Below are 13094 nucleotides of genomic sequence, written 5' to 3' on the forward strand. Positions count from 1 at the left end.
GCTAGATCATGTTGTTGTACCTCATTTTAGTACTTTCCTTCCCATATACAAGACAGTATTTGGTGCTGCTTTTGTGATAGCAAATTCTCTCATGTACCAAAAGAAAAGAAAAGTCCTGGTTTCTGGTTTTTACTGCAGCCAGGTGGGCATTAGTCCAAAAAGTGTTTCCCAATTTGATTCTACATTGAATTCAATTCTTACATTATTTACCATGATATTAATTGTACCTAATTGTAATATATGATACACTTGGCCTCAGTCACTATGTCTAGTTAATTGCCATCATATCTCCTTCAACCTATGCCAACCTTATTAATGATAGACCTCCAAGTCATGCTGAAGGCTGTAGCTTCCTTGATTAACTCTACCGACCTGTAATTTGTTTCTTTCTCTTTTTCTACTGCTTTTTACCTTAGCAAGCATTATGGTCTTTTGTAATAAGTCATGTCCAAAATACCAGTATCAATTTAGTCATCTTGGCTTCTTGGGAGAGTTCAAGATTGATTTGCTCTGGGACATATTTGTCTTTGGGGGGAGAGCAGTCCATGAACTCCTCCAGCACATTATAAATGAATTGATTCTCTTTTTATCAGCTTTTTCTTCACTGTCTTCAGCCACTATAGATCAGGGGTTCCCTCCCTGGAGTGCCTGTACCCTAAGGAGTGCAAGATGGAATTTTAGGATGTGAATGATTGTGTCCTTGAGTGATGAGTCATCACTCATTTTTCCCTGAATACACTAGAATCAAATTGCTCAATTTAGATTTTCATTTTATACCCTGAGTTAAAAGCTTTTTTTAAAGTTCAGTTTGTTTACCCACAAATTGTATGTAGTTTAAATATTAGAAATTAGACTTCTTCATCTTCAAATGTGTTATACCTTTTGTAGGGAGTGCAAATGTTAATGAAACCTTTCCTAGGGGTGTGGGGCATAGCAAAGGTTGGGAACCATTGCCATAGACCAGAGAATTGTTTTCCTTTGTTATCTTGGTGGCTCTTTTATGTGGCTTTTGTGCCTCCCCAAAATCATACATAATTTTCCAGAGCTAAATAGTCCCCACACTTCCAGTACACATACTAGGGGACATCAAAGACTTTTCATCAACCACAGGAGCAGCAATGTAGGAATCCTTTTCTGAACAGTAGTCTGTCTAGGAATACTTACTGCACTGTATTCCCCTTTACTACTTCTTGATTCTTCATTGTAATCATTGCCCTTTATCTTCCCCCCCCCCCCCCATTACTTGGGATTATTATTTGTAAATTATGTACAGATTCTAAAACCCACTTCACATAGTGGAGGAAAGATTCCTTGTTATTTTTTTCCACCCATTGTTGGGTTTTTGGTCCAGTTCCCCCTGTATCACTAATGCTTTCACTTTTCTTCCTCAGTGGACTTAGTTTGCTTTCAATAACTCACCTTTAAGAAACTCTCATATGTCATGAACTCCATTAGCTTTAAGCATTTCAGACCATGGGATCTCATCCAGTATTGCTCTTAGCTTACTTAAATCAAATTTCTTCAAGTGTGCTTAACTATGTTTAGTTTCTCCTTTCGTCTGTTTAACAAATCTCGAGAGGATGAGATCGCTCTCATTCAAGAATTCTGCTACCTTCACCCAATTTGATCAGTTCGTCTCTTGTTAGTTAGGATCAAATCCAAAATACTGTAGCTGATCCACTTGTTGCCTCCTCAGCCTCCTGGACAATGAAATTGTCTGCAAGACTAGGAAGAATTGGTTGCACCTAGCACTATTGACAGACTGTGACTTCCAAAAGCTATCTGTCTCTACTGTCTCTCTCCTTTTTTTAATATTTCGTTATTTGTTTTTGGAAGGCATCAGCTAAACCTTCAGTCTGGCTGGGAGGGGGCTATAATAGATGCCCACAATGAGGTCATTGTTGTTGCTTTCCCCTATAATTTTTACTCAAAGGTTCTCAACCTGATTTCCGTGCTCTAAATCATGGGTCTTCTCATGGGTGCATACATCCTTGTCATATAATGCATTTCCTCCTTATTTCCTGTTTGGTTTATTTCTTCAGAATACATTATATTATTCCATTACCATGTCCCACCTGGTTTCAGTAATGTCTATATTTGCCTTCCTGTGTTAAGACTTCATCTTGCTTATTTCCCATGCTCTGTGCATTGGACATCTCCTACTTTGGTGTCATTGGAAGATTTGATGAATGTATCTTCTATTCCTTCAGCCAAGTAATTTATACAGACACTGAACAAGTGCTAGTCACTGCTTTCTGGAACCATTGATCAGTACTCTTTGGTTTTGGTCAACCTAATCAAAGCCAAAATTTTACCAGCTTGTCTAGAAGAATATCATGGGAAGCCTTGTTGGAAGCTGTACTGAAATCAATATAAGTTATATCCACAATATTCCTCTTATCTATTTATCTTGTAACTCTAAAGAGAGGTAAGGGAGGGGGGAGAGGTAAGAGTAGTCTAGCATATTTTGCTTATGAAAAACCCATGCCAGCTCTTAGTAACCACAGACACGGGCACTGGAGGTGTGAGAGTAAGACTCCCATGAATAGCTACTCAGTTATAGAATATTCCATGTATGGCTCTCTGTAGACACAGGGTGCATATGTGTGAGTTTGCATATGGTCACTTCAAGAAGTTACAATTAAACAGTTACAGATAAGCAATCTGTTTTTGTCTCCTTCAGCAAATATCCATGTAAGGGAACTGGGTTAGGATGCAGCAGTCTCTAGTGATGTACATCTAATCTAGCCTGAATTCACACTTTCAGTCTATGAGAGTACATATTCTACAATTTTTAAAATAGGAATTTTAAAAAGTAAATATTTGGTAAATAAAAACAACTGATTTCTTTGGTCTACCTTCCATAGTATTGACCCCAGTGGTGGTCACATTTTGCAATTCCCAAAATTTTAAACTCTTTTATTTAACTGGAAATGGTTTTCTTTGAGGGCCATAAGATGTTCTTTTTATCTGATGAAGGTGTCCAGTCTGCCGCATCTACAGCAGACCTTTTGCTTGATGTTTCGACTTCTGCAGCTATTCATCCAGATGTTAGAGCCCCAGATGCTAATTCAGGTAAGGAAAGCGACACCATAGTTAAGGCTGACAAAAGCAGTGGGAAATTCAGCAGTGGGGGGGAGGGGGAGCATGACTCCTGGATTTTTAATGAGCAATCTTAGACCTTCTTTCTTCTTACAGATATTTACACTGCAAACATCCCTCATCGAGCTGAATCCACCCGATCATGTTCTCATCGCAGTATTAGATTTTCTCTCTTCAGTGGGAAAAACCTTTATTCTATCAGACTTTCAGGTAACTACACTGGGCCATTCATTTTGGCTAACCTTCAGTAGGTATTATTTATGAGTGAAAAGAATAGTAAGATCAGTGCATGGGCTGGGGGGAACAAGGGTGCTCTTAAAGATAGACTGCATCCTCCTTTTCCTTCCATGGGAGCCCAGAGCAATCAGATCATCATCGGAATTGTCTCCCCTCTCCATCTCTTCTGCACTGGTAAGCCTTCTCCGGACTTAACAGCTGCTGGTGTGGGGAAGTGGGAGAACGCAGAAGGCTAGAGAACAACTCCCTATACCCTGTCCAAAAAGAGACATAACCAAACATAAGCCACATTTAAAATGCATGCATGTTACTAACAGGGCACTTGCTATAGATAAATAGCAACTTTCCTTTACTTCCTCTTGAATATAATCAGTCAGTATAAATGTATGAATATTGTCAATTAGGTTGATATATTGCAGGTCTGTTTGCCACTTTGTTTTTAAGGTAGGAAATGCTAATTCAGCGAGAATGTTAGAGGATTTCATCCTAGGAGATATATTTGGCTTTTAAAATTATTTTAATTATGATTCCCAGGAAAATACATACAGCAGCCTCCTTGGTATCTATTGGGATTTAATGCCAGGATTTCCCGTGCATCCCAAAATCAGTGGGTGCTGAAGTCCCATTAAATATAGTGGCATAGGAAAATGATGTCCCTTATATAAAATGGCAAAATCAAGGTTTGGTTTTTGGAGTATATATCTACAGCTGGCCCTCCATATTCATGGGTTTAACATTCATGGATTTGATTATTTGCAAGTTTGACTGTGCTCTTCTCTGCCCCCTAGCATGGCCTGGAAGGGTGCACACATGTGCCCAGGACAGGAGTAGTTTGGAAGGGCACATGCCTCCTCCTCTTGTCTAGAGCTTTTTCCTCCTCCCAACAGGAGAGGGGAAAGTCAAGCCCAGGACTGGAGCAGTTTGGAAGGGTGTGTGCACTCCTCCTCTGTCATGAGCTTTTCTCCATATTTGTGGTTTGTTTGGCAGGCAGGCAGATAGAGAAGGTCAACTGTATATTAAAAACCCAAACAATAACTTTGTTGTTGTAACACTTAGGCACAGGTCCTGCCTGAGTTATGTTGTGTGTTTGCTGCGTTGCTGGCTTACAATAATTGGATTATTCAACAGCATGCCATAGAGGTGTTCACTCAGTTTGCAGAGGTAAGAGAAACTTCTTTTGTCCCCATCAATATAAAGGCACCCAATCCAGACATAACTAAGTAGTTTTAAGCCCATATTTAATCATTCATTTGGATTGGCATTTTAATTGTAATTTTTGCACTGTTTTCAATCTTCCTTAGATAAAGTAGAACACTGGTACAGTATTTTAAAGTAGGAACACTAAAATAATTATCTTGATGGGAAATGATGCAGGAAGAGAAGATGTAGGAACCTGAACTTTAGTTACCTAAACTTATCATTAAATTTTGTGCACAATTGTTTTAAGTTCTACTAGTGCCAAACATTTCCAATAGTTTAGTAGAAATGTCTTGATTCAGCTTGATCCTTACCTCATTAAAGTAATTGAGCACTCAAGTTGGGTTAGGTATCACCTTCATTGTATTTGTTTGTATGAAGGAAACAAGCCATGAGGATATTCTTCCCCAGTGCCTTAACTCTGAAGAAATCAAAAGTAAAGTTATTGACTTCCTCTCAAAGGTAATATTTCAATAAAATTTCTACTTCTGTCAGATTTTTTAATTTTGACATTAACATTTCCTAAACAAGCATGCATATTTTTGTTTTCTGCATTGTTTAACACTATAGCTGGCATCTTGTTAGTGACATATGCACACATAGATTTCCCTTACACCTGTACGTCTTTTGAGGGGGGGACTGTGGAGGTGTGGTAATAGCAACCACAACACCCAAAGCCCCTCCCAACTTAGCATACAGTCTCTGAAGTTGTTCCGTCCCCATCCTCCCCGCACATCTTTTCCATGCCTCATGGGGAGCAGATAGAATCGGCAAAGTATCAGGCTATGTCCTTGTGGCCAACTGTAAATTAATTGCAGCAGCACTGAGACATCCAGAGGACCTTAGTGAATCTCAGCCATGATGTAATCATTCAGACTTTGGCTATGGGGGCATAACCAGACACATCTGCTATGCTGCCCTCTCTCCACAAGTCATGAAATGGCCATAGAAGGTGGGGGCTTCAGAGACTGTACAATAAGTCTGTAGGCATTATATGGGTCACCCTAGTGTTAGTCTGCATGCTAATCTTTATGGATTCTGAGATCAAAATCTTAAACCTTTATCTATGCAGTGTGTTACCTTGTTCATTGAAAAATTTGATATAGTGACAGGATAGGATTTTTTTTTCTTTCTATACATGTGTGGTCACTCAATTACCAAAAATTATTTCAGTATAGTTTCTGTGTTGCTTATTTGATATATTTATATCACACTTGACAACAGGTCTCTATGGCACTTATGAACCTTCAAAAATTAATGTGGTAACTGCATCTGCAGAGGGCTAGATTTAGAGCTGGTGTTTTCCTAATAGTGAGGTTCTGAGTATATGCACACAACTGGGATCAACTAAATCTAAGACAATAACCTGCACAGTCATAGCAGCAGCTGTAAATTTAACAGCACGCTTTTCTTGTGGCTTACCTCTCAGACCCATCATATAGAGGAGTCAGCAGAAGCAAGAGCAGAACGAATGAAAGAGGAAAATATTCTTCTTAGCTCCCACTTAATGGAAGCCATAGCAGAGACCAAGAGGTCCTTGATTTTAGAGGTATGTTGCAGTCTTGAGTGAGGGAGCATGAATGCAATGTTTTAATGGTACCCACTGCTACTTTCACTACTTCCTATGGATCAAGGCAGGAAACAACACATTAAAATACAACACCAAATAGACACATAACACATTTAAATATATGAACACCAATTAAAAATACATAATCAGTTAAAAGAGCAGAAAGTTAGTGTAAAAAGCATACATATTAAAAACAATCAATTTATAATTTAAAAACACGTAATTTAAAAACCATCTAGATAGGCCTGCTGTAAGAGATTAGTCTTTAATGGTGTTTTAAACTCATAGAATGTATCCAGTTGTCGAACCTGTTCTGGTAATTCCACAGTTGGGGGAGTGGCTCTGGAAAAAGTCTTCTGGTTAAGTTGCCATCCTGATCCTGGCTTACTGAAGTAAATGTCCCCCAGAAGACCTGAGTTTCAGGGCAGATTATACAGGAGAATGTGATCCTGTAGGTAACCTGGACCCAAACCATGTAGGACTTTAAAGGTAATAACCAAGACAATACTAAGGGTGGTTATAAACATGTGCCGGCAAACTTAAGGCAAATTTATGCCAGACATTTTTGTCACCACTGGCAATCTATGGCGGGTTACAGACCGCCAGAAAGTACACGACAAGCGCGTACTAGGGTTAGGAAGGGGTGGTGCTTCCACACCTCCCTAACCCTAGTACGCGCTTCGCGCGCACAAAATGGCAGCGGCCGTTCCACACGGCCGCCGCCATGATTACATCACGACCGCGCCACCTCCACACGAGGCGGCATGGTTGTGACGTATTGAGGCCGCACCACAGCGCATAGTGCACCTTTTTCTCCTCGGAGCGTCCAGGAGATGCGCTGTGTGGCAGCTGCAGCTCCCAGATGCTGCAAGCGGCGGCGGCGGGAGAGCGCCGCTTCTCGGCGGTATGTAACCCACCTATCTCACATGTGTGTACATGTTAATAGCTGTTGCCAGCAGCCACCAACATGGTCAAACCAATTCTTTCAGTCAGTTCATATCTTCTGTTAGGCAGTGTGAAGTACCCCCTTAGGCAGTGAAAGGTGATTTGTGCATCCCTTCCCATGGAGATAGCTCCCATCATCACTATGGAGTGCTTGCCAGTGCTGTCAGAGTAAGACATGACAGATAGCACCAAATACTTATTCTCTATCAGATGGTGGAAGAGCTTGGGCCCTTATTCCTTTCTATCTTTGTCCAGGTCATGCATTTTATATGTGAAGTCTTTAATGAAATTCTAGCAGGAAACTTTACCATAAGATGATTAGATAAGAGTGTCCGGTTGATCTAGCTCAGGTCTTAATACAGGAGTGGGGAACATTACTGAGCAGCCTCTGACACTTCCATGCTTTGTGGGGTGTGTACAAGATTGCAGAAGAATCTGACTATGTCCTCTTAACCAGATACAAAATTATGACATCAACAATGATATCCACTAGCGTCCTCCAGAAGTCTCTATGTTGCTGTAATCATTTCACATATGTCTAACAGGACATAGCCACATGCTTCTGCAATCCTGCCTGTTCCCCAGGAGGCATGGAATTTAGAGTTGGGTCATCAACAGTGGTATACAGCTCAGCATAGTTAGGTCTGTGAGGACCCTATGCTGAGCTATATAGGATTGTAGTGAAAAAATCTATCGACACTTAAAATGTAACTGAGATTGTATTATTACCTTTTATGTTCTTGCCTACATCTACATCTTCCTACAACCATTGTGGCATGAGAAGCATTACCCATTGTCATTTGATGATGACAAGAATTATCTGTCACCAGAAAAACTAGTCAGTACTCAGTATTAGCATGGCAATGAAGTGTCTATCAAGCAGACTCTATTGACAGTATTCACAAGGCATACAAAGGGTGACTTGCAATCACAAAACAGTGTATCAGAGGTGTGACTTGTACACAGATTCCTGTTGTATCCTTGTGATGCACAGTTGAAAATAGAGAGGTAACACCTCTGTTAATGACAATTGATGACATTGCCAGGTGCTGTAGTGATAGTAGCTCTAATGTGTGGTGGGTGATGATACCAGATAAAAATGTAAAAGACAGTTAGATGTGATTAAGTAGCTCTGTGTGAGTGGGAACCCCAGTGCATCCTGGCCCATAAATAATGAAATGAAGGATCAGGGTTGTAGTGCATCCCCCAATATGATTCTGTAATGTCTAAAGAAGGTTATTAGCATTGCAATCCTTTCCTGGCTGTGGGGAATCAGAGGCCAAGGGTCTGGCTTCTAGGAGCCTCTGCCTAGAGTTTCACATTGGGTTACCTTAAAGCCAGCTTGTAAACTTAACTTCTATGAATCAAAGAGCTGAAAAGAGCTGTGTAAGCTCTAATGGCCTTGATTGCATTGACTGGTTTCATTTTACATTTATTAGCATCCCTCTGTTTTGAAAAATCACCATATAGAACTCTTCTTCTGCTTTCATTCTGCAGCCATCCGCCAAAAGAACTTGCTACTCACCTAGCGAGGTGCAGTACAGATCAGCCATTGAAACTGCTGAAAGAACACTGGAGGTGGTAAAGCTTCTGCTACAAAAGGGTCCACCCCCAATTTGGCTTGCAAAGAAATTAGAAGCATTACAGATGACAATCAGTAACCTAAAGAAGAGCATATGTTGATAAATTTAATCCTTCATCTCAGGGTGATTACAGTATTGTATTGCCTAATACAGGTCTACACAAGATAATTACACAGCTGGAAGCCCAAAATACAAGGTGCATCCCACTATGGATGGTTCCAGGTATTAATGTTGGACACTCTGTTTATTTATACAGGTTGCAGGTGTAGAATGGGAAAATCCCAATAGGAGGCCAAGGCCCGATACATACCTTGTTCATGGTCCGGAGCAGCAGCGGCCTTTTTTCCTCCACAGGGAAGCCGCAGCCGCCAAACCTCACAGGTTCTTTTAAAGCCGCAGGGGAGGCATAACAAGTGCCCTACTGGCGCATTGGTTAAATAAGTGCTGCGCGGCACTTATGTAACTGGCAGCACCCGTGTATACAGGGTGCCACCATTGTTATGGCGCTGCGCTGTACTAGGGTTAGGGACTGTGCAGTTGCTGCGTGGTCCTTTAACCCTAGTATGGTGCCAGCACGGTGCATTAGCACTGTCTGTACCGCACCCAAGTTAACTAATTGGTCATGGATAAAACACATGCCAGTTTTAGATGCCATTCACTTTCACTGTTGTCCCCAAAATCCTTTACTGTTGGTAGGAAGGATGCATTACAGACACGATCTACTGTTGCTCTAAGGGCCTTCCATCTAGAAATGAAAGTGTCCAACCTAACAATGAAGAATTGCTGCTACATTGTGATTTTACTCTCCTAGCTTAAGCACACAGCTGCTCACTGCATACAGATAACCTTGTGAAAAACATTTGTCCTAGAATTATGTGTGGAAGCAATTGGAATGTTTTTCCCCCATAAAACAAATTACAGAAATTTTTCTTGTTGAAAAATAAAACCACACATTTGCAATATCTGCTTCTCTCTAAGGACTCTTTATCAGCCAACAAGGCAGGAGATCCCAGTGGCAGTTAAGGTCTAAAGATTGCAGAGTAGAAATGCAAGTTTTTGTCGTGGCTGTGAAGATATTGTATTCTTGCATCCATGAGGCTGTAGAAAGAGCTCTCTATCGCCAAGATAACTCAAGGTTTCAATTGTCACTAGTTGGCATTAGTCCCCAGTTCAGTGGCTCCTGTTCTTCCCAGCCAACAGTGTTCACATAAAATAAGGCTAAATTTCGACAACTGGATTAATGCTAAATTGGCTGCACAGCTAAACTGCTGAAAGCTTTTTCTTGGTAGTAGAAGATTGCAGGCAAGCTTTTTGCACTTTGTCCACCTCTTCTTCCACAACAGCCATGGGAGCAGTTCTTTCTAGGTAGCCTTTACTTTCAGCAGTGATTCCTCTTGTTCGGAGTAGTGCCACACGTGTTCTAAGTAACACCTTAGAAATAACCATATTAGTTGTATTGCTTTCCAGCTCTGTATAGGAGGTATGGGAGATGTCACCTGTAGCCCTATGAATACTCAAGTTCTGTAGTGGCAAAAGAACAGCTTGCTTTTAACAAGCAACCACTCAAGAACAGCCCCACATTGTTAGTGGTTTAATTATTGGGAAACATTCTGAACAATTCTATATTGTATACTGTAGACTTGGATATTGTATTTACACAGTGTCCAGGTCTGCTGTGGATTCATTTTATGAATGATCACACTAGCTGCCAAATTTAACAGTCCTTCATCTGACACTTCCTCACTAATGAAGGGGTCTTCTGCTGTATGTCTAGCTCTTATGTCCCCTAAAGAAGAGACTGGCTGTGAGGAACAGAACTCACTGGCTAGTTCAGGCAAGGAGTGCAAGCATCCTCCTCATGGCAAGCAGTGAGGATGCATCTTTGGTACCAAGGAAAAATCCAAAGCTACCCATGGAGTGGAGCTCCTAGGCTACCTTTTCATAAGGAGAGTGATAACATGCCAGATACTGTGTCTCCATCTGAGATGGCAGCAGTACAAGAGCGTTTGGGGAGTGGGCCAGCACAGAGGCAGGTTGAAGACATCAGATCAATTGGATCTGTTCCAGCCATTTTTGCTCAGCAGTTAGCTTCTGTAAATAAGTTGAGCTCAAAACAGACCGTGGATGCTAGAGGCAATATCCATCACTTCTTGTGGAAGATGCCCTTGCCAGTTTAGAGACTGGTCTTAAGGGATCTAAATTATTCTTCAGAGTGTCTTTACCTGGTTTGTTTTCCTGGCTTCTGACTGACTTCTTGGCCTTAACAACCAATGCTGACAGCAGCGTATCACTCCACAATATTAGTTTGCAACACCAGAGGAAAAACACTTCCCTTCAGCTGAAATTATACCCAATTGGTTTTGAAGAAACTCTGAAGCCCTCCCCTGCATTTAAGGATACAAAGACACTGCAAAATAGTAAGTAGAACCAAACATATAACAAGCAGCATAAACCAGGCCTCTTTTTCTTCTCTCATTCCTCAAATAGTCAGTAATGAAACCCCTAATCACCTACTGTCCAGCAAAAATGATAATGAATGCTGGTCAGATATTTGGAATTGAATTGTCCAACCTAACAGTAAAAATCTTTCACCAAAATTCTCCTTCCATCCGAGCTCCTAGTTTTAGATGCTACCTGACAAAATAGGGGCATGCCATTTTGCACAGAGCAGCACATGATCAACACAGAGTAAGCCGACATTGCAGCTTTCCAGATCCCTGGAGTTGATCCCTCATAAACATTTTGAGGAACAGTAACAACATCTCAAAAACATCCAACCAACCCACCCAACACATTGTTTTTAGTTGGTTTTTTTAAATCTACTGGAAATATTTTTAAATCTTAATTTGCAGTTTTTGAAAGCCACATTGAGTCCCATTTTGTGATGGCATATAAATGAAGTAAATCAAAACTATATTATAAAGACATCTTATTTTGGTACAAGATGAAGCAGCTTTAATTCCTAACAGTAAACCCTTTTTAGTATCTGATTCCTACCTCAAAATTAAGAAAATATGCTATTTGGGGCAGGCAGACAGTGACCCTCCAGATGATGCTACCATAAGTCCCAATAAGCATAGCTAATGGTCAGGATGACAAGAATTGTAGTCCAACAATTTCTGGAAGTCCATACGTTTTTCACTCCTAAGCTAGGCTCTTCAAGCATTCTTTGTGACAATGCAGACACACAAAATGAAATGCCCCCTAGGATCTCCTCTATTCTTCACTCCACAGCACTTCTCTCCTGGGTTTCCCAAAATGTGCAAATGTAATTCCTTTAGCTCCTTATTGTTGAAAAGAGTAGTTTCTAGGCTGAAGCTATAATGTATATACAAGTTGACTGAGGAGGGGGTCCAGTGAAGTTGGAAAGAGATGTAAAGTAGGAGAGAGATGGCTGGAGAGACACAAGAATCTATGAAATGGCAAGAAGCATAGTTTCATACCAAGCACTATGTTTGGATTCCTGCCATTTCATAGATCTGTCTCTCTACAGTACTATACAACTTGTATTCCAAAATTCTCCCCCCCCCCCCCCAAAAAAATCCAACTCTGAAACACTTCTGGTCCTAAACCTGTAGTTGAATCTCTATAACCTCATTTTCATTTTTTTAAAATACCTTCTGCTAAACTATACTCCATAGAATCTATACACTTCTCAGAGTTCTTACAAGTCGCTGTGGCACACACTCTTATGGATGACAGCACCCTGGGCCTTCTTCCCCCACTGCTGTCCCCAAAATAAAACAGACCCTTTTAAAAATCTCTGTTAAAAAGGGCTTTGCAATGGTAATGTGGATCTAATTCAAGATGTAGACAAGCTTTTTCCAAAACAAGATCAAAACTTTATTGTACAGATGTTTCTAATAAAAGTTACTTGAATTAATATAAATAAATAAATGTTGTTATTTCAGATGGTAGTTTTTTTCTTAGTTATGATTAGTATAATTAAGGTTTCCTTATCTCCACAGAATCTGAATGTTATAATCTTTGAGGACACTCACACCGTCCTTATAAAGAATAATTTCCTAAACCAAATTAATAGTTCTGCCACTCAGGCTAACTATATCTCTCCCGATATCTTTTTCTCCAAAACTCCTTCACTTTGAATTCTACACAGGAACTAAGTCCTTCTTCTTCTCTGGACTATAGCCCTGAGAGTCCTACCCTGGAACCCTCCAAAAACCTGTCCCTTTCTGGACATAACAAGACTCTAACGCTCTGAAGACCAAACTCTATGTAACCTTTCAACTGTTGGGGTTTTTATCTTCTCCCAGCCAGCATTTCCTTGGCTACTGTCAGCTGGCTCATGATTGACTGTTGCTAGTCTAACCCACACCTGCCTTTTCTCTACAGTCGCTTATCAGCTTTTCAGTCTTTTAAGGGACTACATTTATGAGTTTCCTTTTGAGATGACCATAATTTCAGTCCTCCCTTCCTGATCTATGAAAAAAGAAAAATCT

At 40.5% G+C, this 13094-nt stretch overlaps 1 protein-coding gene across 4 annotated transcripts in view; it reads left to right on the forward strand.

The window, feature by feature from the left end:
- Positions 1-12544, forward strand: part of C2H1orf112 (chromosome 2 C1orf112 homolog) — a 59497-nt gene extending 46953 nt beyond the window's left edge. For all 4 annotated transcript variants that reach the window (XM_042451409.1, XM_042451408.1, XM_042451410.1 and 1 more), the window contains 6 exons: positions 2980-3075; positions 3199-3312; positions 4396-4500; positions 4918-4998; positions 5966-6085; positions 8549-12544. In XM_042451409.1, the coding sequence (XP_042307343.1) occupies positions 2980-3075; positions 3199-3312; positions 4396-4500; positions 4918-4998; positions 5966-6085; positions 8549-8734 (702 nt within the window). In that variant the 3' untranslated portion in view covers positions 8735-12544. The remainder of the gene's footprint in view (positions 1-2979; positions 3076-3198; positions 3313-4395; positions 4501-4917; positions 4999-5965; positions 6086-8548) is intronic.
- Positions 12545-13094: the final 550 nt, after the last annotated feature.

Source organism: Sceloporus undulatus, chromosome 2 (assembly GCF_019175285.1).
Source record: "Sceloporus undulatus isolate JIND9_A2432 ecotype Alabama chromosome 2, SceUnd_v1.1, whole genome shotgun sequence".
NCBI lineage: Eukaryota > Metazoa > Chordata > Lepidosauria > Squamata > Phrynosomatidae > Sceloporus > Sceloporus undulatus.